Here is a 26,812-nt window from a genome sequence, read left to right as displayed (position 1 = left end):
GTTTATCTTTCAATTGGAATTCATAATTGAGGTGAAATTTTAATTCGTCGGTTTAATTAATTGTTCTAATTAATTTAATTTCCTTTAGATTAAATTTAATTTCCAACACGTTGAGCCAAGTGTTGTAATGTTAATTGTTTCTGTCTGGTTGATTTAAGTGATTAGATTAATCCTACAAACGTAAGTGTTGTTGTTTACATTTATAGTTGTGTTGTTAAGGTGAATTGGTTTCGTTTAATTTGGATTCTAATTGTTGATTTAATGTTTTCTGCTTTTTTTCTCATTTGCAGATTTTTTTCTTTAGTTATGATTAGAAAACAATCTAATTGTATCACAAATATTGTCAAAAGATTTGGAACTATTAATGGTTTAACTCGACCTTCCAGTGACTATTATGATCTCAAGTGGTTTACTTTGGCCTCGGTTAATCAAGACACTTCTCGGCTTCTTGATTCAAGGATTTTGCCCCGTCCATTGATTAGTAAATTATTTTCTGATTTAAGGGAGATTAAATGGTAAATTACTGAAGGAATAATAATAGACCACCATGGATAATCTGTTAATATTTTTAACAAAAATTCTTTGTCTCTAGTTGGCAGTGTGGAGATAAAATTGTTAATCGTAGTCTATCAATCAGCTGTTCCAATTGCTTAGCTCCACAATTAGGTGACCAAAGGATTAATTATTTTACAATATTTGATCAATTTGTCACATATGATGTTGATATTTCTCAAATTAGAAAGAAATACTTAAATCTCCAGTGGATTCTTCACCCTGACAAATTTACCAATCGTCCTGAAGTGAGTTTTTTTTTTGCAAAAATTCAGCTTTCAAATAAGGAGCTAATTTATTCTGATCATTATTTCATTTAATCATTAGAAAGATCAACAAATTTCAATGGATCTATCAACTTATGTCAACAAAGCTTATAGAGTTTTAATTAACCCCTACGAGAGAGGAATCTACTTGTTACAATTAAAAGGAAATCACCGAGAAGAAAGTTAGCCATTAACTATTTTATATTTTCTTTGAAATTTCCAAGCTTTCTGACATTAATCTCTCTCTCTCTCTCTCTCTCTTTCTCTCTCAGTTGATGGTAATTATATCATGGATCCAGAATTTCTTGAAGAAATGTTAACAATCAACGAAGCAGTTATTGAATCAGAGATCCAAGACCTACAGAAAATAAGAGCTGATGTAGAAAAAAAAGTGAACACATTGGTGAACAATGTATCAAAAGGATTCCAATCGAATACCCTGAAAGAAGTTGAATTATCACTGAACAAATTAAAATTCTACGTCAACATATTAGATAAAATAACCGAAAAAGAATAAGAAAAAAAAGGAAAGAAAATCAAAAAATCACCAAAACATGAAATCATTAGAGAAGAAGAAAAAGTGAGACCATTGAAAGAGTTGGACACCATCAAAAAGCAAACGAAGCGTAAGTTAATTACTATCAATTACCTTTAACAACAAGTAAAACTCCCATTAAATCAACAATTAACTAAATTCCAAACCTCAGATCACTTTAAATTACCTTTAATCACTCACTTCTCCGGGAGTCTATCCTTAGCTCCATCGGTTGAGTTACCCATCGCCTTCACCCAAGGTGTTGGGTTCAAACCTGCGTCTAAATGATGATTAAGATACCGCCCCAGACTGATTAGTTTGATGAATCGGTATTATTCTGATTAGACGTTGATTTCTTGCAATTAGTTAATCATCTTTACTTTTATCTAAATTGCTTTAACCATTTCGACTTTTTCCAAATTTGGTTCTGAAGCTTTTCGTTTTAATTGTTTTCCTCTTTTACTTTAATTGTCATGAAAGTTGCTCATTTAATTTTCATGTAATAATCATCTCATCATCTTCTTACATGTAATTAACTTAATTGTAAAAAATTATCATCGACAATCTAATGTTAATTGTTGACGTGTTTTTTTGTTTCATAACATTTAATGGAAAAGTTTTCACAATTTAATGTTAATTTTGATTCTTTTCAATTTTTTAATTGTGATACATTAGTTAAAATTTTAATTTCTTTCATTTTATTGCGAAGTAAACAAATTTGATTATTTCTCATTTTGAGAAATTTTAAAAAATAAATTAATTAATCTCTCTTATTAGAATATAGTAATAGTAATAATAGAAAAATTTTCTCAATCAAAATTACAAATAATTCTGAATTTTTCTGTATAAATTTTCCATGTTTTAGATTTATGAGGATTATCAACATCGGAACGGATTAAAGATAAACTATTACCTTCGATAAAATTACAATTAAACCAAAAATAGAAGGCACAATCTTCATATGCCCTAGGAACACTTTTCGAACGACAATTAAATTTAATTCTAACATCACCTTTTAAAGATGGACAATTTTTCGGTGTAATAATGAGTATATCTTCGGGTTTATTATAGAAAGCGGTGCAATTAGTTTCCGTACCAAAGTCTAAATTAAACGTTTCCGATCTGTCAATCATAATGGAAGCACTTAAATCTGAACCATCACCAGCACCGATCGTTGATAAACCTTCAATACTGATACTCTTAAGATTGACAGTTTTACCTTCAACCGGTAGTTTACCATTCATTTGATTGATAATACGACTGAAATATTCAATGTAACGAGCTTGACTTGGTGTTTCCACTCCTTGGTACTTTTTCCCCACCGATGTATCAGTCCGTCTATCGGCAAAATATTCTAGAACCTCTTTACACTCATCGAAATGTCCATTGTAAATCAACCAAGCGCAGATCATTGTTCCAGTCCGACCCTTTCCACCTTTGAGTGAACCATAAGTAGAGAAGCAAAAAGAAATGTATACAATATTAGTTCTCCTTCTACAAACAATCAAATTGAATTTTTCTAATTACCTTTACAATGAGCGGCAATTACGTTCTTCTCATCTTGTCCAAGCCATTCTTTACATCTTCGACAAATCTCATCATCTGTTCCAATGTAGGTACATTATGATCGTCGATTGGATAACGTGCAACTCTACCATGGAAATAGTTGACATCATAACTTTTCTCAGAACATAAATTGTAAATCTTAAAATTATCAGGACCATGTTTAGAATCAAAGAATCGAGCGACATCCTTAATATGATTACGATAGAAAGCCCAAGATCCAGATGATGGGAAGGACATTCCAATTACTCGAGGTGTAATATAAGTTAAATCAAGATCGAAACCATCACCTCGATATCGTCGCTTATTTTCAGAGACAACCAAGCGAACACCTTTCTGAATATTTTTAGGTTCAGTGACAACACGAAACAATCGAACCAGAACCATTACTCGAATTAATCGAGCCAATATAATCAATCTAATGGAAATAGGAAAAAAAATCAAGATTAATCAGAATGATAATGAAAAAAAAATTAGAGTAAGAGGAGTGTTCAATTGATAAACAAACATTTAAAAAGCAGCAACAATCAATTCATGGTTAACCCTTGATCAATTGATAATCACTGATTGTGTTATATCAAATCAATTAAATCTAATGTAACTATAATATTTTACTTACTTAGCGAAATTGTTGCTCATGTGAATGATGATATAAATACATGTTATCATAAAGCTCATTATGATAATTACGAAATCAACACAATTGTACCAATCGATGAAAAAATGATCCACCCTAATGGCGCAATGGGAAAAAAAATAAAAGAGAGATGATGAAATTTAGACAACGAAAGAAAAAAAAGTGAAAGTGATCAAGATGATCATTAATCGAGGTTGATGACTAACTGCAATTAAGAAAAAGGTTGTAAGACTTACCCGATGGCGTAGATACGAAGACAAACTTCAATGCAAAAAATGATGGCGAAAATTAAGACAACGGTGTCAATGGAGCTCTGAAGTGATTCCTCTTTGTTTCCAAGGGAAAGATCAACCACCGTTAGAATACAATCGATTATGATTAAGATTAAAGTGGCTAAACGGAAGAAAATATTTTGTACTAATCGGTAAAGTTTATCACGTACAGATGATCGGGTCTGGACAAGATTGGAAAGCTCTTCGTATTTGGTTGTTGGAATAGCCTCATTGGAGACTAGAGATTCATCCATGTCACCTTTGCCCATGGTGTTGATTGGCTGCTGATTCAATGGAATCAAGAGAGAGAGAGAGAGAGAGAGAGAGAGAGAGACAGTTTATGACAGAAGAAAATGGAAGAGAAAACAATAACCAGATGAGGAACAAAGGAACCAGAATATTATGAAGAAGATAAAGATGATATATTCAGGGGAGAGAGAGAAGAGAATAGAATAGAATTTTTTTTCCAAAAAAAAGTAGAAAACAAGAAGAGATTTTGAAACGTTGACGGATGAGAAAAGATGAAGGAAGAGAAAGAGAGAGAGAGAGACCAAATCAACAAAATGGAGAGATGATGTTGATAAACAAAAGGTGAATCAATAGATAAAAAGGTGATTATGTGAGAGAGAAAAGTATGAAGATGATGATGGCAATTTATAATAGAAAAGATTAGAATTTAAAATAATTCCAATGGTCATTAACATGGAGAAAAACAATTGGAGAGAGAGAGAGAATAATCAACAAGTAGAGGGAAACAAATGGAGATTAAGAAGTTTGGTAATCAAGGATTAGAGATTATCACAGTTTTAAGAGAGAGACATTGTTTTCCAAATGAATCAAAAATCACAAAGTAACCAAATTGTTGACAAATGATTAAGATTATGAACCATGATGATGATAATTTCCGATTAGATGAAGAGGATTAATGTAGGTGGTTTTTTGTTGTTGTTCCGTTGATTTGAAGAGACAAATTTGAATTGTGACAGAAAAACAGTTTAGGAAGTTGATTAGAAGAGTAATTAACACAGTTGATAGAGAATTTGTTGATGGGTGTTTTTTGTTTCAATTGCAGGCCAAAGTGAGAGAGAACCAGCGACATGAATCAGAGAAAGAAACAGAAAAGAGAGAGAGAGAGAGACAAAGATTAGAGAAAAAAAAGAAAATAAAAAAAAGACAGAGACAAAGAGAAGATAAAAAAGAGGGAGAATAGAAGAATTAGCTTTTTTTCTAAAGATGAAATTGAATTTGGTGATGATGATGAAGAAGATGATGTAAGGGACAAAAAAGAAGAAGATGAAAAATAGACAGAGAAGAGAGAAAGAGAAAAGGGCAAATGAGAGAGATGATAAATCGCCTTACCGAACCAGCTAGACAAGGATTCATGATGACTACCTGAGGAACTGATGATGATTCTGATGATTTGATAACCGGAATTGAATTGATAACATTTGGTGAAGATGAGGATGAACATGATGAGGAAGATGAGGTGATCGATGTTGATGGAGAATTGAAATTTTCAATTCTCTCTGAATTAGTTTCATTGGGAATCTCCATTGTTATTGTTGTTCCTCAAGATAAACTGACGAATTGTTATTATTTTTTATTCACTTTTACAATTTGGTTTCTTTTAATTTTCTTTTTCAACTTAATTATGATTGTTAATCTTTGCATCGATTGATGTAAATAGATGATGATGATAATCAAGAATATATTGGTAAGTAATCAATCAGTTAATTGTTCGTTGTTCAGGTTAATCGTTTCTCAAGGTTGTTTACTTTTCTTTTTCATCCAATTTAGAATCAATCAACAATTTAGATTTTATTGGATTGTTGGGATTTCTACTAATTATAAGTTCAATTTACAACAATTAACCTCAAGTTCAATGAATCAGTTGATTGTGTTTGGATCGACAATCAATTTGTTTATATACCGAAGGGTTAATAACAATATTGTTTAAATCTAGTTGGATAATTAATTTTGTCACAATAGACTTGATTGTTGTTATGGTTGAAATGATTAATTGAGTTGATTATCTTTGGTTAGAGGTGGATAATTAAAAGTCACATAATAATAATCAGGGATCATGATGATTGTCACAATTTGTTGATTGTTTTTGTTGACACTTGACTTTTTTTTTGTTTCCCTTTTGTTGATCAACTGAAATTGTTCATTGAGCTTTGAGTTTACAATTAGATTTAAACAACTGCCAATTTGATTAATTGTTAACAATTAAATATTTTTGGCAACATTTTTTACCATCAATGAAAAATAGGAACATCTCAATTTACTATATTATCATCATTTAATTGTTCAATTTCAATGTTCAGCTGATTGTTGTCTCTCTCTTTTAAAAGTGATTATCACAATTGGAATGATTAACAAAAAGCAACAATTAATGGGTCACAATCAGTGGTAATTGTTATCTCATCAATTCCACCCTTTAATTTACACAATATAAATCTTTCACTTTGATTATCATGTTGATTAATTCACCTGTTGATCAGCAAAAATAAAAAGAGATCAACATTAACCAGAGATTGACAATTAACTAAATGATAACATTTTCTGTTAATAACATGGAGAGAAAATTATTTCTTGGGTGAGTTGATTTCTCCCTTTGATTGTTCAATCGATCATTAATCAAAATACAATTAATAGTTACAATTGAGAAAAAGCACATTTTGTACAATGTTGTATTGTTGTTGTGATAATTTGATTTAGAAAACAACAAACTTTAAATTGACAATCAAGAAGAAAAAAATGAAATTGTGAAAATCATTGAGAATTAGGAAAATATCAATTCTTCAATACAAATATTATGATTGTTGTTTTCAATCGGTTGATTTGACAATTCAAATTAATGTTCACTTTGTGTTTCTTTCCAGTCAAATTGATGGACAATTCAGTAAATTGTTAATTGTTGGTGACACATCACTTATTCAATCAATTGATCATAAAATTTACAATTTTGTTGTTCTCGTTTTGTAAACAATTTATATTGTCAGCAAATTTGTTTTCATAGTAACCAAAGTGTCATCAATGTGAGGCTATCATGCTGATTAAATAATCGTGATGGCAGATTAATGGTTGACAATTAATTCCTACCAGATGAATTATATGCTGTGTGTGGTTGATTAAGTGGATTTTCAGGAGATTTCATCCAATCTTTTTTTACCATTTGCTTGATTTGAGATAATCGCAGATTAGGATTTTCCTTATATTTGGATAACATTTTCTCCTCGAAACTATTGTAAGCGGCTTTAACCCTTCTCTCTGGATGTCGATCTAATTCTTCGTCTTTGATACTAGAAAGAAGAAAAGAAATCGAAAAACAATTAGAAAAACAATTCGAAAAGAATAAAATTAGAGAAAATAGTGGATAAATATTCGCACCTTAGAACAGCAATTGCTTCATCTACAGAACGAGCTTCGCCTTCCACGTTGATTCGGTTTAGATTTTCTTCAATTGGAGTTTCGATCAGTTTTGGTTTCGGCTTTTCAACCTTTTGATTTTCCAATTTAAAGGCGATTTCAGCTCTGGTCACTTTAGATGTTCCACCGCCTCCACCGCTTGGCCCTTTAATCGAGGCCATTTCCTCTTCGTACAAGGCTTGTTTTGAGCCTTTTTAGCGACGGCTTCTTCTTTCTTCTTATCGGCTTCGGCCTTTCTCTGAATTTTCTTCGCTAATTGTTTATCATCGTCTTCCAATAAGCGTCTTCCTTTTCCTTTGCACCTTCTCGTGTTCAGCTCGTTTCTTTTCATCTTTTCTAGCACGAGCTTCAACAGCCTTAGAATTGGTTCCCATTTTTTTCGGCATTTTTTCAATCCAAATACACTTTTCTTTTACAAGGTTACTTTCCAATAGAATGAAGGAAAAAACAAACAAAATCAACCACAAAGCGAAGATAAAACCATTGAATTATAAAAAGAAGAGAAGAGAAAGAAAAGAATCAGTTAAATCAACAGAAAAAAAACTGCAAAGAAAACAAAAAAAACATATGATCGTTTTAAAGGGTTTCTATAGTGATGGAAGGTAAATGATGCAACCTTAAATTGGCGGTTCCAATGAATTGTTTTTAATTTAATTACAATTAGAGAAAATTATGTTTATCAAATTAGTTATTGATTGTTAGAAAATTGGTTAGTATGGTTAAGTGAACTTCAGAGGTTTGATTTGACTCTGAAGTTTGTCTTGTTGTTGTGCAGTTATAATGTTAAATCAATGTAACCATTTAGAAATGGTAAACAAATTGATTTTCACATTTGTAATTTGTTTAATTATGATCATTTCACAAAATTGTTTCATTAAATTTGGGAGATATCAAATTGGAGAGGAGAAAATATATCATTATTATTATACATAGAATGTATAATATTGATAGTATACAGAAGATATAAGAAGATATGGAGAGAGAAAGAGAGAGAGAGAGAGAGAGAGAGAGATGCAAAGGTAAGAAGAAGATGAGGAAGATATTTTGATTTTGATGAATAGAATTAAATTGTGGTTTTGTTTAATCCTCTACTAAAAGGTACATCAACCTTGTCTGGATCAAAATCATCACCATCATCAGCTTCATCATCACAATTACGAGAAAGTGAATCTTCACTGGAAGTTTCATCTTCATCACCTCTTCCCTTCATGGTAAAATCATCAAATTTTTCTCGTAATCTGTAATCCTTCATCTTGCCAATCCTGATAATAATTTAACTCATTAAAATCATAACTTTCTTCATCTGGATAATCATTACGAGGATTATTTTCATCATTTGAATCATTATCGGACTCTTCATCTTCTTCATTTACACTGTACAAATTATTATCCAAATCTTGTAGACAATAAATGTCATAAACAAATCCACGGAAGGTTGAATCTTCTTCACTTAGCTCTCTGTGTTGTGCTTCATCTAGATGGAAATGTAGAAACAAAGATATCAACAACAAAATGGGAGAAAAGAATAGAACAAAAAACACAATAACATTAGAAAATACAGTCAATTAGAATGATTCAAATTAAGAGAAATAGAATATTAATTATGATAGTTAAAAGGTTATAGGAAAAGAAAAAGAATAAACAAAATAACATTGAGAAGAAAATAAAAGGAACAAGTAAAAATTTACCTTCGTCATGTTCACCAACAGTCTGATTAACATCGATTATATCAGCATCTTGAATGTTCTGATTGTTAATTACTTTGAGAACATCTTGTAATAAGGTTGTTTTCACTGATGCAACAAACTTACATCGTTTATATTGTCTTGAAGAGTAACATGGATCCTCATCAGATTTACGTTTAACTCTTAAATACCTTGGACCACATTCACTGGACATTTTTTGTTTCTATTTCTTGTTTTCTCCAATTTTTAAGAGAAAAGTTACTCAACCAAAAGAATCACAATCGGACAAATTTGGACAAATTAAGACAAACTGTTGCTCGATCAAATTATAAACTAAAATTCTCCAGAAACCAAACAATTTAAACCAAATAGAATTAAATTAAATTCTCAATAATTGTAACCGCGTATTTAAAAGTCTCTTTGATAGAAAAAGAAAACAAATGGCAATTGGTCGATACATCGAAATCCAAACGATGTATCGAAAAAGAGAAAAATTTAATTTCTAAAGAAAAGATTTTAATTTCTTTTTTTCCATTCTAATTACTGTTAACCCTTTTATCTAATTTTTTTTGTGTTAATTTTAATTGTTTGTGGATTAAAATTAATTTATTCTCTTTTCTGGTTCGAGAACTACTTGCTCCCAGCCTATTATTTAGTGAAAAGAACGATCAAAATCAACGAAATCATAATGAAAATTGAAAGTAATCAATTTTTCTCCATCTTAGATTCTTACTGATTGTACATAATTAAATTGTCCTAGTTCATTTATTGGGACAATTATGGAAGCTAATTTTTCCGTCTTGACCTGAAAGCTGAAAAGTGAACTTGCTGTGAAATAAATGAATTTGGTGTTCACCATGGTAAAAAACAAATTCTCTCAGTTTTAATGGTCTTCAATGTGTATTTATCCGATTCTTTTACTTGTTTTTTGTTTTTAATTCACCGAAAATTCAAAAGGTAAATTGTTTTTGTTTCTCGTGTCAATTATTGTAATTTTTTAATTTTATTTTCAATCAATTTGAAATAATTTTGTGTTTATTTTATTAATTTTTTATTCATTTCAGCATGTTAACAATTAATCTTTTGACAAATGGTAAGTATACACGGTTTCAATGATCTCCTGTTAATCTTTTACATTATTGCCTTTGTGCTTTTTTTCAATTCATTTTTTTTTCTCTTTCCAGATATGATTGATTTGCTTTTAAATTGTGACTTTCTTGACGTTTGCATTGCAGTTTGTTTCATATTCGTGGTAATTAACCAGCTTGATGGTGGAAGATTAAAGAAGATGATCGAAATTATTATGAATAAAGCTAAAAACGAGAAGATAAATAATTTATAACAGTTGATTTTGCTCCAGCGAGAAACAAATTTCTTCTTCACAAGTCTTGGATCAGCTAAGAATCTCTCATCTTTTGAATATCCTTCTTATGATTGTCAATTACGAGAAATGAGTGAAACGTGTTTGCATCGAGATGGTTACGTTTAATTACACTTGTTGAGTGGTCGTTTTAATGGTCTCCAATGAGCCATTGGGCATCTTCGAGACAATGTTGTATAGTCGTAAAAATATCCTCCCTCTTTGAGCTGATTAGTTACCGTTTTGGGAAAAATACCAATAATACAATCGTACGGAGCCAAAGCTAAATAGCCGCTTTTCCAGCATTGATCAAAATGAGGTCCAATTTGTTTCCTGCCAAGAAGCCATAATATTTTCAGTTCGCAATTTGATGTCAAAATTATTGGTCAAAGCGATGACCTGACCTGAGGTGCCCAAAAGTAGAGCCACACAAACCGATATGTAAAGTGCATTGGAGGTTAATATTTTCCATTCAGGATGAATCAATGGTGCCAACATTTCAAGAACACGAACAAATCGACGCAATTCACTGGATAAAATTGAAAAGAAAAATAGAATTAAAATAGAATAAATGGCAAATTGGAAGCAAAATCATTCTAGCAATCAAAGGGATTCGACAATTACAATCAAAAATAAGAACAAAAGTCGATAAAAATCGAAAGAACTTAAAATCTAATTAGATTTTTCAAAAATTAAATTGAAAATCTTTTAGGTCCAGTGTTCAGGTATGTCTAGATCAATTATATTCATCAAAAGATTAATCTGATTTAATACAATTCGAAACCGATTTGTTAGTCTCAATTGTCATTCCAAAATTTGATTCCTTTGCCATCTTAATTCCGCTACAATATTAGTTGATTATATTCTTGCATACACCTCGACTCTTGATCATTTCCTTTTGTCAAGTTGTACTAATTAAATTAACTAAAGTTGAGAATGTAAGATGAATTTTCACACTTTCTTGAACAGAAAACAAAGCGACATGAATACCCTAAGGGTATATTTATCTAGATCTCTCATTTGTTGGATTCCGTGATTCTTATTCAATTTAATTACCTTTAGATTTACTTATAAAGTTATACATTATTCACCAACACCAACCTACACCCACACCTCACTATTATACCAACCTAACTAAAAATTAGCTTGTTAATTTTATATAATTTATTGATTGTTGATCTTTTTTTTTCATTCCCTGAAAGTTAATTTAATCTACTTCATCTTTAATTTGTATCTATGTGTTTGCTAACCATTTACTTGATGCTTTTAACATTATTCAGCTAATCGACTAACATGATCAGACAGAATCACATTAACGATATAATAATGATGCAAAAATGGTGAGACAATCAAAGAAATAGATAAAGATTATTCAGTAAGATAATAATCATGTTAATACCCTGATAGTTAAATAATAAAGTTTTTACATAATATTACATAGGGAATGGTGAATCTAATAAGCTGATTACCAATGATAATAATAGTAAGAATCAAGAAATCTTGACTCATTCATGCATATTAACATTCATTTCACATTAGCTAAGCTTAATTTTCTCTCTCTCTCTCTCTCTCTCTCTCTCTCTCTCTCTCTCTCTCTCTCTCTCTCTCTCTCTTTCCATCTTCTCCCATTATATTTACCTGTCAATTCTGATTTAATCACAATCACGATTAACAAATGACACTTCCAATAAAACCACTAACGTATTTTATTAAATTCATTTTTAATTCTCTCCCTCCCTCTCTCCATGTGTTGAAATCTATTGATTTACAATTAACTTTCATATACTTAGAGTGATTTATGTCTATCTCACCTTTTAATCAAAACTTAATTGTAAGAATTAACTTTTTACTTTCTTTTCTTTCATTAGTTTACTTCAGATTTAATTTTACTGATCTAATCTGATTACTTAATTGTATTAACCTACATTGTCCAGTAGTTTGCTAAACCCAATTTATACTTTTGTCCATCTAATCAAAATATCTTTACTTGATTACTTTGATTACCATAATCAATGGATTAGTATTTTTTCCCATATTCCTATTGATTAACAATTACAATTACAATTACATCATTCATATTATTATTATTATTATCATATTATTGTATTATCAAGTTGGAAGGGATTTCCTTTTGTTGATCGGATTTTGATTATTACTTTTGAAATTTAATCTAAATTATAATTGTCTTCCGTCACTGTTTTATAAAAAAAATGATTAACAAGACAATCAAATTTAATTTGATAAAATACATTAACTGAACATAAATCATCACAAACAATTAACCTTGAACTAGAAAAACAATAATAACAATTATAATTTTTTCAACTTTTATTGTCATTTTATATAAGTTAACTTTCTTGTCCATCACAATAAGATATACGAAGAAACAATTTATCGATTGACAATTAAGTAATAACACTAACATCATTAAAAATTAAACTTATCAACAATTTAGTTGATCATTTTGGGCAAGATATTATTAATAACAATCGATGACAGTGAATGAATTAGTAAATTTACCAAAAATGATCATAACAATACAAGCAGATAAAAAATCCCATTAGAAAAAGTTATTAAAAAAAGAAGCAGCAATTTAGATTGATAATTTAATTTGATAATAATATACTCATTGTTTACCTAATCATAATCAGAAATGATTATATCAACAATTTACTTGCTATTCTGTTTAGATACAATTTGAATTAACCCAATTTTCTCAAATTACTTTCCAATTGATTAGATCGCATCTACGTAATGATTAATATTATGTAACAATTATGTTCCAATCATTAATTCAAAGGGAATCAAATTGTTATTACAATGAATTAATTAGTTTTGTTGACATTTAACTGTAACAATTAATGTATAATCATTACAAATAGATGACCAATTGGCCAATTTGCTTACAAATTTGCGCAATGTTATGATAATTACAAATATTGATTTCTTGAGATTCACATTTACTATTGACAATTAGATTAATTAATTTTTCAACTTAAAATCTGATTTACTATTATTCTAATCATCGATTAATAACTAAATTTATTTTCTATTTTAATCTATTGATACTAATACAGTTTGATATCTAACAGACTACTTTCAGATCAATTGATGAGAATCAAATAAATCACCGATAATTTAAACTAATCAACTAATAGTTTGATTATACTTGCCAAAATTAACGATTTACTTGATAAACACCGAGAATATTAATCAACAGGAGCTACTATTAGATAGATTGACCTTTCGTAATTAACTAAATCAAGAGATAATAGTCAAAATTGATTGGTATAAATCAATCATAAATTATTTACATTTTAATTGCTCTACTAATCAACTCCAAACTAATGACTACATGATAATGGGATGATAATAGTAAACAATTAAAATATTGTATTACTACTACTAATTGTTACATAATCATTAGCAGATATTAACATAAGATAACTATTAATATCATCAATAATAATGATAAATATCAAATGAATACGATAGTGGTCTGTATTTGAATATCATTTAGAACTTTTTTCACCATAATGTTAAGAATATTAAAAACGAACAATTTCACCTCATGAAAAGGATAATCTACAATCTATATACTAAATTGTTGATTGTAAATGATATTTTCTTTTTTTCCAGTTGAACGATATTAAGAGCTGATCGATTGATAAATCAAATTGGGATCAACAATCTGAGCATTGATTGTTCATTCAAAAAGTTGACTATCTGTTATAATCCTCAAAGTTATCATCTAATCAACACACCCACTAATTGTTGAGTGCAAACATATATCAATGAAATCAATTCAATGGACCATAATTAACAGTTAATCATGATACTTGAAGCTTAGACATAAACTTCACTCCCAATGAGCAATTTGATATACTTTTCATTTTTCACTTGATAATCATGATATTTTCATGTTTTATTTATTGTAGTATTTCAATATGTTTAAATGATCATCATTGATCAGCTTCATTGATTGTCAACATGTTACATTGAAAACTTTCATATCAATTTTATTTTCTCATAAAAACTTTGAATCTTTTCTCTATTTTTTCCTTTCCTTTCATGATGATCATTATATCAAATTATTTCATGTAATGGTCTTTACGAATTTCAATTTTCTCTTCCATCATCTTTAACCATCATCTTCATCATCAGGGTGATTGTAAAGATGATCAAAAATGATAAAAACATGAAAAGAAATTTGAAAAGAATGAGAAATAACAGAAAATGAAACTTTTCTCGAAAAGAGTTAGAACTTTTCTATTTCTTTCTTCATTCTGTCTTGTATACATGTTATCTTAATGGATCATCTAGAAATCTTTTATCATTATCATGATTATCATGAAATCTATTGAAAGCAATCTTGAAGCAAAATCTTTGAACTTCAATGAAATTGCTTAAACATGTAAACGATATTTAATTTTCTGATCTCAATTAGATTATGAGCAATTTGATTAATCGTCTGGCTGATTAAAATACTAACAATATAATTGAAAATTTAATTTTCTATTCCTAAATTGTCACTCAAATCATGAAAAGTAATTCAAAATTAAATATCTAATAACAATCATAATCATTTGGTCATCACGTTTTCATTAAATTAATCAGCTAATGATGTTTAATTGTTGTTGTTTACCAATCGTTTATCTTGTTGCAAAGTTAATTGTTTGTTCACGTTTACAAACAAATCCAGGGATTACTATTATATTAATATTTACTCTGGATTACAATTTGATTCAAATTAACTTATATAATCAATAATAATAACAGGAACATCATCATAACCATTATAATTAACTTAATTGGGCTACAATCAGGCGAAAGCTTAATGATAAATTGTTGATTGTTACAACAATCGAGCAGTTCAATTAAACAATAATATTAATAGAAATAATTTCTGTTGGGCAAACTATTAACACCATTTAGCTGATTGTTGAAATTAATGTTATTACCTGAAAAATTTCGTTTCTGATAAAATGATCTTTTATCTCAAGATTCTGATGATGAAATTTCATGTTATCGTGAACATGATAATATTATTATCCTTGTTAAATATTTATCTTAACAATTACAAGCCAAAATTTCATAATCAAGTTCTGGGAAGGAGGAGATAATATATATTCTGTGTTGATTTCACAATCAATGAATTTAGTTCATGGAGATTGAAAATTTCTGTATCATGTTGAATATTTAGCTTATGATGAAACTTTTAACTGCACCAGAAATAAATCATTGATTGAGTTTGAAACTTTTTTGATTCATTGAAGTTTATTGTTGACAATTATTCAGACCCAAGGTTAATTTCAGTTCGTTTTGGTTTTATTTTTACTCTTTTTTTCATGATGAAAATCAATCTATCACGAAATCATTAGGAAAAACAATAATAATCAACTGGAAATGAACTTTCTTAACATGATAAAATTTACCTTTTGAACAATTAAACTTACAATTGATTGAAATAAAGGAGTCAACTTGATTATCTTAACTGTTGGGTGTGTGAATTTCTGCAGTTTTAATTAACTATCATCGAGTCGTGATAGTTAATTGTTCATATATATGTTTGGAAGGTAAGCTTTCATTTTATTAACTTAGAATTCCAATTGAAATGGTAAATTTACACTATTTCTACAGAGATTCCAACGAAATGTCAACTTTGAATTGAGATGAACTTTTCCATGGTTAATTCAATGGTTTCGCTGTTAATACCTTGAATATGAAGAATATAAAAGTATTGAAAGACAGAAAACTCAACACTCGGCTCAATAGAATCTAGAAAAAGTAAATAGCCTTCGATGTAAAATCTAATATAAAAAGAGATTCAGATTCCCAATTGTAGCCACAAGGGAGAATCTGAAATTTTCATGATGGAATTTTTTGTTATCTCTTTTATATTCAATGAAATTGAATCAATTGATTCAAACTGATTACAATGGATACATGGTAAAAGTAACGAGACTGGTTAAAAAATTTTATTAACTTAGAATTCCAATTGAAATGGTAAATTTACACTATTTCTACAGAGATTCCAACGAAATGTCAACTTTGAATTGAGATGAACTTTTCCATGGTTAATTCAATGGTTTCGCTGTTAATACCTTGAATATGAAGAATATAAAAGTATTGAAAGACAGAAAACTCAACACTCGGCTCAATAGAATCTAGAAAAAGTAAATAGCCTTCGATGTAAAATCTAATATAAAGAGATTCAGATTCACAATTGTAGCCACAAGGAGAATCTGAAATTTTCATGATGGAATTTTTGTTATCTCTTTATATTCAATGAAATTGAATCAATTGATTCAAACTGATTACAATGGATACATGGTAAAAGTAACGAGACTGGTTAAAAAATCAACGTTAATTCACCAGTCAAGTTTTAAAATCCAATTGAATCATTTATTTATCATCATCATGAAGATGAAGATTAAGATGATTACCTTTCCCTTTTGTGTAACAATCAAAGTAAATATTGAATCTATCAGATGATCACAATTTAAAAGGAAGTGGAAGAAATGACAGAAAATAACTACGAAGTTAATATGAAACGTAATTGTAACTGTTCAAGTTTTCGAGTTTTCTAAAGAAAAGTTCAGAACTTTTTTTATTCGTCTCTTCTTATCATTCTCATGTGATATAACATTTTACTTGACAGGTTATCATCATTTTAAAGTTTTCTTCTTGTCTCTGGGAAGAAAAAGAAACGATATGTATTCATAATGGGTTGAGGAAAAGGAGTTGAATTGTAATCCCAATGAATTTCCCATCACAAAGATATAGATATTTCTTACAAGCCTGAGACTACTGGTGAAGAGAGCTTGATTCAGAACTTTATCTCATGAATTACTCAGTTAAAACAAAAGCCACTATCATGGAAAAAAAATCTTCAAGTTTTCATGCTCCATTCAACCTGGAATACATTTCAAGCTCATCAAGATATAAACAAAAACAAACCTTTAAGCTTTCATGATGATTATCTTCATCATCAGAGATAAGTTAGAAAAATAGAACTGAAGAAAAAGGTAATATAAGAAAGAAAAAGATATTATTACAATCATGATATTTATTCATTTCCTTCCGGCTCTCAGATTGATAACAATTTAAAAGAAGAAGAAAAAAGTTCATTTGAAATGAAAGTTTTTCATTCTTTTCTATTTCCACGAGTTGTTGTTTTCTTCCAACTGAAAGTATTTAAGATCGATATTTTTCATTATTGTTTATCGATAAAATTGTTTGAGCTTTTGATTAGTGAAGAAAGTTGATCATGATGATGAAGATTAAATTGATGATAAAAGAACAAAATGAACAACATGATTATCGCTTTTCTATCGAATTGTGATGATAATATTATCTCAACTTGAATGTGGTAAAAGTTTTTCTCTCTCCTTATTCAATCGTAGGAAAACTTTCTGATGGGAAGGTGATGAAAATAGTAACATTTCATTTCGAATGTTAGAAAATGTAAACTTGGAATTAATCTAATGATGAAAAGTTTTTTTTTTCTATGGGAAAAAAAGATGAAGATAAAGTTCTGATGACTTGAGATATTATTTTCGACTCAAGTAATATTATTATCAAAGTTTTTGTACTGTTATTATTCATCATCTTTGTTCATGTTGATGAATGAACGTTTCAATACTTGATTCAAGTCTTTTCAATCTGTTTCATCTTGTTATTGAATTTTATCATTCTGTTAAATCGTTGGAACTTTTTTTCTCCACCATTGATTATATTCATCTATTACTGATCATGGTGAAGATGATATTACATTAATACGTTTCACCTGAGCAAAAATTTACCTGATTGATTTTTCTCAGTTTCCACCCATCGGATGTTATTATTATATTCATGATGATAAATTCTCATCCAAAAATGAGATGAAACCGATAAAATAATAGTTCAAATCGATAGATAAACAATAAACTTAATCTAACGAAACTTAAGATCATTAATCGTTCACGATGATGATTCACCTTTGCAATTGAAACTTTTACTTTCTTAATTGATAATATCCTTCTTAACTTCATTATTAACAACATTACTTTGTATTTCTTATCTTGATCCAATCTAATTGTTACTAAATTATTAAAGGATTGATCCATTTCTATCCTTCTTAACTTCATTATTAACAACATTACTTTGTATTTCTTATCTTGATCCAATCTAATTGTTACTAAATTATTAAAGGACTTGATCCATTTCTAACTCAGATTTTCGATTTAATTTTACATAAAGAGAACAGAAGATATGATAAATTTAGTTCAATTTTTGTCTCTCTAGGACTTATTTTTGCGTAAAACGGGTTTATAGACGAAACTTTGAATCAATTTTGCAAACTCATACATAGAATAATTTAAACTAATCAATAGCAATTTATGATCTTTATCAATATCTACTTTAAATCTGAAATCTTTGGCTGTATGAAACGAAATAGACCTTAAAGTCCCTTTCATTTATTACTGAAAACGGAATGAAACTCAACAGTCGATAGACATTTGATACTCTGTTTATCGAGTGAAAAGTTTACCTATCGAACTGCGTTTCGAGATATTCAATAAAACTATTGACAATTTTACAGCTAATGATAAAAGATAGAAACAAATTTTCACGTACATGATATTTGAAAGCGCGATATAATTCCGGTGAAAAGGTTAACAAAATAACCGCTGATTTTGACTTAATTTGCAGCTCGATTGAAAACTAAGGTTATTTTGTTAACTGCACCGGAATTATAGCAGCTTTCAATATGTACGTTATCTTTATCATTAGCTGTAAAACTTTCCGCTCCGTCAATTTATCTCGATGAACTCACTCGAACTGTAACAATCAACGAATGGAAACTCAGCAAAGAGTAACCATGTCAACGAATGGAACTCAGTTGATAACAACAATTAACTGAAAACAAAGTTGATCAACAATCAACGTTGACGTTGTAATGGAAAAGTTTATCATTCTTTTATCATCCTTAATCATCTTAGATGATAAGAGAATGTCCTTTTCTTATATCATCCAGTTAATTGTGTTTTAGTTTCTTAAATTGCAAAAGACTCACAATTTACAGAATCATCAAACTCCATGAATTCTGGTTATCTCTGAATAACGATAATCTTTAATTTCCACATCGATTGACATGCTAATTATACTCTTAGTGTTTTTGATTATCATGATGAAAATGATTAAGATCCAAAATAATCAAGGAAGCGAAACTAATCACAATTAAGATTCAAAGATAATCTCTTGATCACAATTCATGGTTAAAACAATGATTACAATGTTGAATGTGAAAAATCATATGGTCCATGATTAAATTGTTAACCAAATGTGTCAATATTTGCAATTAGCTAATAATCAGTTTCAATAATGATTATATAATTATCTTAATCACCATTAATCTTATCCGAGGAAGGAAAACTTTACATGATTAATCCCCAATGTACTAATCACTATTGATTGACTTGGATTAATCTCGTTACAATGGCTAATAAATTACACTTTAATTAATACGATTAGCTGATTATTTGTTAAAATTGTCAACTTAATTCCTGTTTGATACTTTAAAAGATTAACAAGAATTGAATTGTAATGATTATAAATTAGAATTGACAGTTGTTAATTACTAGGGTATTACAATTGGATTAAAATTCATTAGATATATGCATATAAATGAACATCAACTTACTGATATATATAAATTAGGTTAATTGTGGTTTCTACTAATCAAAATTAATTAGAGATTCAAAAATTAATAATGAAATATTTTTCATTACAATAATCTAACTCATAATTAGATTAGTTTCTTACCATTTCACTAAACATAATCAAGTTAATTGTCACCATTGATATTGTATCTTTTAGTTAATTTAATCAATAGATCTTCATGATGATATTTTTATCTTACCCAAATAACAATCAATCAATCATGTTTTTCAATTGTTGTTAAAAAATAGATTCAGTTGAAGACAATTAATTGTGAATGGAAAAATATAGAACCAACAATTAAGGTCAACACTTAATCACCAAGAAAGGTTAGATGTCCTCATATAATGTAAATAACTTTTGACTCAATTGGAAATGAAATCAATCATAATCAACAATTAACGTTAATCATTTAGCTAACTAAAGGAATACAACAAAAATAGGAAAGTGATAATTAAACAATTAGATTTAGTTTCTCGGTAAAACAACGCTATTGAATTTGACATTGAATCTTATTTGTTGATATCCATTGATTTTGGAAATAAATTCAATTATTAGATATCATGATTGTTACAATCAATAAATTTTAATTATACAAGAAATTTCCATTCGATAATAACCCGATTGTTTGATTGACTTAAATACGATTTAACTGTATATTAATCAATTGATAAGGTCAAAGTTTGAGGACTATTGATGAAAAATCAATTGTTAAATGTTGAAAGTTAATTGTTCTTAATTTGGTTAATCTTTAAATTGTCTCGAGTATTTGACTTGTTGGAAAAGTTTAAGAAAATGTGAATAATTGGAAGTTTTCATTTTCTCATGAAAATTTTTCACTCTTTCAACTTGTTTCCTTTTCTTTTGTTCTAATCATAATAAACTAATCATCAACTCAATCATCATGATGAAGATCATGATGAGAAATAGAGAGATGGGAGAAATTAAATAGAGAGAAAACAACAGAATTATGTTCAAGTCACGAAATTTGTCTTATTAAATCGATAGAAAATAGTAATAATAATATTTCGAAGGTAAAATAGTTTACTAATCATTGAAGAATCGAAGTTTTTTTTTCTCTCTTCTCTTTCTCTCAATTGCTCAATTTTACGAATTGTGAACGAAACATCGAAAATTATGTGGGATGAACTTACGCTTTTCTTGTGTTCGATTCCTTGGTGGTAAAATTATTTATATCGACAAGAATCATAGACTCGAAAACTTTATTCGAAGAGATCAATCCCTTGGTCTTAAGTTCTCGAATGTAGGCACGATGTTCCTCAGAGACGGCTTTCGATTGCGAGTAGAGAAGATCAAACTTTAGAAGCGACGTGATTCCCTTTTTGGAGTCAAGTTCATTTTTAAGCTTACGAATTTCATCTCGCTGTTTATCATTTTCTTCCTTAAGTTTACCATTAGTTAACTTGAGTCGACGATTTTCTGACCTTAACTCTCGACACTCTTTAACCACTTCATCAATATAACTATCTCGCTCTGAGATTACCGATTGTAAGTAACTCAGGCAACAATGTGTAGCGATTTCCTTTCGTTTCATTACAGCACCACAATTATTGGCACAGGTTAGACTATTTTCCGGATTAAATGAACAAGATTCCCGGTGACCTGGTAAATCGTCCAATTTAACGTACTGATAACACCCGTTCGAAGCGTAATCACATTTTATCTCTAAATTGGATACAAAAGTTTTCACACTCTTGGGTATCTCAAGGTCACTTGGGGCCAACGGTTTCTTACATTTGGGACATACAACAGTCGAACTGGTGACCGCTGAGTTCAGGGATTGATTTGATGAGGAAGAGTTTGGTGTTGATGTAGTGGACGATGATTGACCTCCGCCTCCAGACTCATTGAGAATCGGAGTAATACAACCTCGACAATAAACGTGTTTACAATTGTAACTTTGAATCGGATCATCGAGTACACTTTGACAAACACAACAGATCACAACGGAACTGACCGGTCCACGGAAACGATTTAGATCATAGCCCATTTTTTCAGTTTGATCTAAACAACGATCTTTATCCTAAAACAATTAAACGATTCCTATGGTAATAGGAACAATTTAGAATTGACAATCTGAACTTTGGTGAAAAATTTAGTTATATCTTTTTCTTAACTTTTTCCGAATATATTAATTCACCACAATTTAAAATAATTTGATTTTAAACTTTTCTTTTAATTGTAACTTATTTATATTCTTATTCTGATTAACTTTGCCTCTTTGAGATTCAATCATTGAATGAAAGTGTATATGGAATAACTTTCATCGTCTCAATGATTTAACCACTATTATTATTATTACAATTAGTTGATTGTTACGAGCATGTCACAACTTATTGATATTATTATAATGAAAGTTTATCAACAATTCCGAGCTTTAATCAGTTTATTCTGGGAATCATGATTTGATTGTTGATAATTATTCAATTATAACAGTTTTTTAATTAAGGTTTGACAAATAAATCGGATAATTAAATCAACCCTTTAGGCGATATTTATCTTTAGAGCAATTAAATTGATTTTGAAATTGTATCAACTGTTTCCATGGTGGACTTTAGTTAATAGTTAATCGGTTAATTGTCTGAAACTCTGTTGGTTTTTATTTTTGTTATAATTAAATTGTATCATTTACAAAGTCATTGAATTTGATATTACTGGTTGATTGTTGATCTAATTTTTTTTTCTGATTACCTGCTGAGAGATTGATTCTTGAATGAAACTTTTGCCAATGTTTGGATAATTTTCTGTTTATTTGCTCAACAATTTAATTTAAACATCGGATGATGATTGTTGATGAATTTCAACAATTTAAAATTAAAAGAAACGTTTTCTAATTTAAAGGTTAAAATAACAAAATTAGTTTATCAAAGGCAATTAATTGATTCTCCTCAACATGAGGCTTGAAATTTTCATTTCCAAGGTTAATAAACAGAATTGAATTGATTATTTTTTCCATCTCTCATTAATTTAGAGCATTAATTTAATTCAATTCCAAAGTTAATTTTAAATTTGAAGAATTTTCATTCGATACAATTTCTTTTTTCTAATTATCAATACTTATCATCGGAATTCCATTTCTATACCTATGGTAACCTTTGATTAACCTTAATTGTTGCCTTATCAATTTTGATTTTGGAATAACAATTTTAATCAAATTATCAATAATCACAATTAAAATGAAAAAATTGAAAGAAATTTTTTCAGTTTGTACTTTGGAAACGCTCCCTGAATCGGACATGTGTTTTTCTGGTGACATTTTGGTTTAATTGTTTTGATTTTATTTCTCTGTTAATTTAAAGGTTAATTTGCTTATTGTGATTAATTTAATTGTTAAATTATGGGCAAGAAGAAGCTAAAGAAGATCAAGAAATTAAATTTGGTCTTTGATGAGGAGGAACGGAAAGATTATCTATCTGGTAAGATGGTTTGTTTTATATTTTCCATTGAGTTTTTTTTCTGCTAATCTTTAATTGTTATTGTTGATTGTTGACCGATTATTTGAATGAAAACACTAACTTTATCTATTCTCATTGAATTTCAGGATTTCAGAAAAGGAAACAGGAGAGAAAATGAAAGCCAAGGATAAGATTGACAAACAAATGAGAGAATTGAGAATCAAATTGAGAAAAGAGAAACGAGAAAACTTAAACAAGCTTATCTTAATCAACAAGGTGACCCTGATTTAGAAGCGATCCTACCAAAAGAAGCAATTAAAACCTATGATTTACCTGATCAAGTGGTAACAATTAGTCCAATGGATCCTATGGAAATCGGCGGTTCTCTCAATCTGTTAATGGGTTATAATAAGTTTTCCTCCCTACCTGACGATGATGCAGGTGAAGGTGTTTCTAGCAATTCTACTGCTAAAAGATAATAGTTTCACTATTAATAAATTAAACCAATTGTGTAATATTCAACCGTTTACCCAAACAATCAAAATATTTTGCCTAAAAAAATCGCATTGGTGAAAAACAAAACTCGGTTCTATTCAAATCATATCGTTACTTTAAAGGACTACACTAATCAACTAATTCCAAGGGTAGTTGATGATTGGATAATAAACTGATATAAATATTTGGAAATTGATTATTCCAAGTAAACGTATTTAGCAGCGAGATGTATGGGTGGCTTCGAATCTTGCAACATATCTTCGGTTATCTTGTGTTCGGCCATTGTTTTCTCGATCCATTCCAGTTTTCGAGCCTTTTCCTCGGCAAATTTGATCTTCTCCTGGTTTAATATCTCCTTATATTCATCTAATTTCTTTTTTTTAATATCCTTACAATAAGTTTCACAAGTTTCTCTTATGGTTCGTTTTCTCTCTAGGAATGGATAAGGCCAATAATAGGGTAGCGGCACTTTAAAGTCGATCTCTAATTTGTCGCAAAGCATTTGACACGATTCTCTGTCAATCTTATACAATTCGACCAGAAATTTGTAACGTTTGTTAATATATCTAGAAACAAGATTCTTATGACCAGCACTCTGAGAAAATTAGAGAATTACAGTTAATTAATAATCAAATTTGAATAGAAATGGAAATGAAATTTTTGTATTGCCCAAGAGAAATAAACTTACATTTTGAGATTCATTTCTAATCACGTCTCTTATGTGCCTAATTGCTACTGTCAATCGGATTACTGTTGACCGAAGAAGATGAAGTTATAAATTGAATCAATAGGAATTAGAATTAAATTGTCAACAATGCTAACCTTTTCTTTCATATTCATTTTTGTCCAACAAACGTCTTCGTATTGGTAAGTTTGATTCGTATAAAGAATTTTGAAGAATTTTCAATTCTCTGAAGTAAATGGATAAAAGGAGAAAGAGATTAATTAAAGGAGAGATTTACTAAATTACTATTGATTTGATTTCTTACTCTTCGAGCAAATCTAAGGGTATACAATTTCTTGACCGATTCTGGTGCACTAGAATAAAAGAAAAGAGAAACAAATTAACATCATAAGAATAGAATCACTGTGAAACTAATTACTTTTTAAGAATCTCAAGATTCTTTAGATTTGGTTTGATTTGATCGAGATCGAATTTATCTAAACCTTCTTTACGATCACCCGACTCGAAGAATCCAGGTTGAGGTTCAGGTTTTTTCCAATCAAATGGAACCCAATTGTTGGGCCAAGTCTTCCAGACTCTCATGTGTCTATTTTGATTGAAATTCATCAATTCACTGGCACAAGGACGTAAGAGATTAGACCAGCTTTCTAATGATCCCATTAGAACCTTCAATCTACAGGGTAACATGATGAAAAGAAATTCAAAACAAATAAATTGATTGCAAGTAATTAAAGAAAATCAAAAAATAATCAAAAATGTAAACAATCAAAACATTTGGTTAACAATTTTAAAGATCCAAATAAAAGATCAGATATTCAACCAGATACCAAGAAAATCAACCGATTTCGAAGGTTAAATCATTTTGGAATTAGGAAAAATCATTAGAAAGCTAAATAGCTGGTATAGAATTCGCTTTCAATAAGAGTAAAATTTTTTAATTTCTTTTTATAACCAAACAATTAACAATTAATCAACTATTAACTTGTATCTAACTCAGAGGGTTAGTGTATTTTCTGGATTCGAGTCTCTAAAAGTGCGCGAAGTTTAAATTACGTTTCTCCATTAATTGTAAACTAAGAGAAAGTATTTTTAGATAACAAAGTCATTAATTTTTCCCAAAATTGTTATGGTTCAATAATTTTTTTTCAATACTCAACAAATCAACGAGAAGTATGAGAAGGATAAGTATAAAAGATAAATAGATAAATTTTCTAAAGTGGAAGTTTTTTTCCAACCAAATTAATCAATCATTGAAGAAAATTGATCAGAGCAATTTAAAGAGACATAATTTAGAGCCGGAAATCAACAGAACAAGAAACAAGATGAATGATTAACAAGATTCTTAAAAACAACAATTTAACATGTAAATTGCGAGTAAATTACCATCATGAAACCAGAGAAAGAAAGAGAGGAAAATAAAAGAAACTTTTAATTTCTATTTTTATCAGAGTAACAAAATTCCAACTCAATATGTTTATTTGAACCTTCAACATTCAGCCGAAAATATTTCATGGAGAGAAAATTCTGACTCTGAAAACATGATAACACTTAAAATGCAACATAAAGTTACATCAATCACAATAAATTATCGAGAAATCAGATGAGACAGTTAGAGTTGAGTTATATTTTTTTCTTTCGAAAAAAATGAAAAGAACTTTTTTTTCCTTCCAAAAAGGAAGATAATATTTATGTCATTGGAATGATGATGAAGACAACTACTTATTACCCATTAAGACAAGAGGTGTAGATGATGAGGATGAAGATGAAGACTGAAGAGTATGTGTCATCCATTAAGAAAAACTTTTCAAGTTGTCATGTTAACTCAATTTTTCATTTTCTATCGTTAATTTTAAATTGCTAATTCAAATCATCTAATCAATGTATCATCATGAACATCATGATTGGCTTAATATGGTTACAATTAAAATGTCCGTTAGAAGTTTTCAGAATTAATTTTCAACGAAATTTTCAAGCCAAAGAAAAAATTTTAAGCTTCGATGAGAAGAGATAAAAAAAGTTCTGATGATAATAAAGATAATATTCTGATCATCATCATGATAATGGAAACAAATAAATGAAATATGAAATGTAATAAATATTAGAACTTTTTTCTTGCCGTTGCTTTCAGTTTTTTTTTGCGAATTTTTCAAAATTTTCTCCCCTGAGAATAAGATTAGAACTTTTTTTCTCCACTTTCATCTTTTCGAGTTTT

At 29.1% G+C, this 26,812-nt stretch overlaps 6 protein-coding genes, 1 long non-coding RNA gene, 1 other non-coding gene and 1 pseudogene across 8 annotated transcripts; 4 read left to right on the top strand and 5 right to left on the bottom strand.

Annotated features, from left to right (window-relative positions):
- The first annotated feature begins 66 nt into the window (after positions 1-66).
- LOC128395537 (iron-sulfur cluster co-chaperone protein HscB-like) lies at positions 67-2,364 on the top strand. Its single transcript, XM_053355969.1, has 6 exons — positions 67-180; positions 291-515; positions 593-800; positions 880-1,000; positions 1,091-1,444; positions 2,219-2,364. Exons 2-5 carry the CDS (start codon positions 307-309, stop codon positions 1,333-1,335), a joined length of 783 nt encoding a protein of 260 aa, XP_053211944.1. The 5' UTR covers positions 67-180; positions 291-306; the 3' UTR covers positions 1,336-1,444; positions 2,219-2,364.
- LOC128395861 (small nucleolar RNA SNORD31) lies at positions 1,632-1,700 on the top strand. Its single transcript, XR_008326738.1, has one exon. It is a non-coding gene; the product is annotated as a small nucleolar RNA SNORD31 (small nucleolar RNA).
- On the bottom strand, positions 2,029-5,329 carry LOC128395526 (phosphatidylinositol 3,4,5-trisphosphate 3-phosphatase TPTE2-like). Its single transcript, XM_053355959.1, is given in 6 exon segments — positions 2,029-2,788; positions 2,881-2,934; positions 2,937-3,334; positions 3,536-3,649; positions 3,790-4,109; positions 5,185-5,329. Coding segments are annotated over 6 exon segments (1,536 nt in total). The 5' UTR covers positions 5,209-5,329; the 3' UTR covers positions 2,029-2,162.
- A 939-nt stretch (positions 5,330-6,268) lies between these two features.
- Positions 6,269-7,941, bottom strand: LOC128395540 (coiled-coil domain-containing protein 124-like). The gene is given in 5 exon segments (XM_053355972.1): positions 6,269-7,130; positions 7,219-7,435; positions 7,438-7,530; positions 7,533-7,568; positions 7,571-7,941. Coding segments are annotated over 5 exon segments (630 nt in total). The 5' UTR covers positions 7,644-7,941; the 3' UTR covers positions 6,269-6,919.
- A 139-nt stretch (positions 7,942-8,080) lies between these two features.
- LOC128395541 (probable RNA polymerase II nuclear localization protein SLC7A6OS) lies at positions 8,081-9,342 on the bottom strand. The gene is given in 3 exon segments (XM_053355973.1): positions 8,081-8,504; positions 8,506-8,731; positions 8,946-9,342. Coding segments are annotated over 3 exon segments (621 nt in total). The 5' UTR covers positions 9,157-9,342; the 3' UTR covers positions 8,081-8,320.
- Positions 9,343-9,468: 126 nt separating this feature from the next.
- LOC128395545 (uncharacterized) lies at positions 9,469-10,313 on the top strand. The gene is made up of 3 exons (XR_008326666.1): positions 9,469-9,899; positions 10,007-10,035; positions 10,127-10,313. It is a non-coding gene; the product is annotated as an uncharacterized LOC128395545 (long non-coding RNA).
- A 76-nt stretch (positions 10,314-10,389) lies between these two features.
- LOC128395529 (uncharacterized) lies at positions 10,390-22,339 on the bottom strand (annotated as a pseudogene).
- An 858-nt stretch (positions 22,340-23,197) lies between these two features.
- On the top strand, positions 23,198-23,942 carry LOC128395543 (nucleolar protein 12-like). The gene is given in 4 exon segments (XM_053355975.1): positions 23,198-23,441; positions 23,567-23,593; positions 23,596-23,661; positions 23,664-23,942. Coding segments are annotated over 4 exon segments (408 nt in total). The 5' UTR covers positions 23,198-23,362; the 3' UTR covers positions 23,900-23,942.
- Positions 23,943-23,986: 44 nt separating this feature from the next.
- Positions 23,987-25,488, bottom strand: LOC128395535 (28S ribosomal protein S15, mitochondrial-like). The gene is made up of 5 exons (XM_053355966.1): positions 25,019-25,488; positions 24,905-24,953; positions 24,738-24,828; positions 24,604-24,665; positions 23,987-24,510 (listed from the first exon to the last, which is right to left on the bottom strand). The coding sequence occupies exons 1-5, from the start codon at positions 25,285-25,287 to the stop codon at positions 24,112-24,114; spliced, it is 870 nt and encodes a 289-aa protein (XP_053211941.1). The 5' UTR covers positions 25,288-25,488; the 3' UTR covers positions 23,987-24,111.
- Positions 25,489-26,812: the final 1,324 nt, after the last annotated feature.

Source organism: Panonychus citri, unplaced genomic scaffold (genome assembly GCF_014898815.1).
Source record: "Panonychus citri isolate SS breed McGregor unplaced genomic scaffold, ASM1489881v1 Contig00141, whole genome shotgun sequence".
In the NCBI taxonomy this organism is placed as follows: Eukaryota; Metazoa; Arthropoda; class Arachnida; order Trombidiformes; family Tetranychidae; genus Panonychus; species Panonychus citri.
The sequence above is the reverse complement of the archived record's forward strand: the minus strand, read 5'-3'. Positions and strand labels throughout refer to the sequence as shown.

Coding starts and splice junctions, on each gene's coding strand:
- LOC128395537 (XM_053355969.1), top strand. CDS start 307: ATGATTAGAAAACAATCTAATTGTATCACAAATATTGTCAAAAGATTT. Junction 516..592: donor GATTTAAGGGAGATTAAATG/GTAAATTACTGA, acceptor CTTTGTCTCTAG/TTGGCAGTGTGGAGATAAAA. Junction 1,001..1,090: donor AGGAAATCACCGAGAAGAAA/GTTAGCCATTAA, acceptor TTTCTCTCTCAG/TTGATGGTAATTATATCATG.
- LOC128395535 (XM_053355966.1), bottom strand. CDS start 25,287: ATGTTACCCTGTAGATTGAAGGTTCTAATGGGATCATTAGAAAGCTGG. Junction 24,954..25,018: donor AATCTTGAGATTCTTAAAAA/GTAATTAGTTTC, acceptor CTTTTATTCTAG/TGCACCAGAATCGGTCAAGA. Junction 24,666..24,737: donor AAATGAATATGAAAGAAAAG/GTTAGCATTGTT, acceptor TTCGGTCAACAG/TAATCCGATTGACAGTAGCA.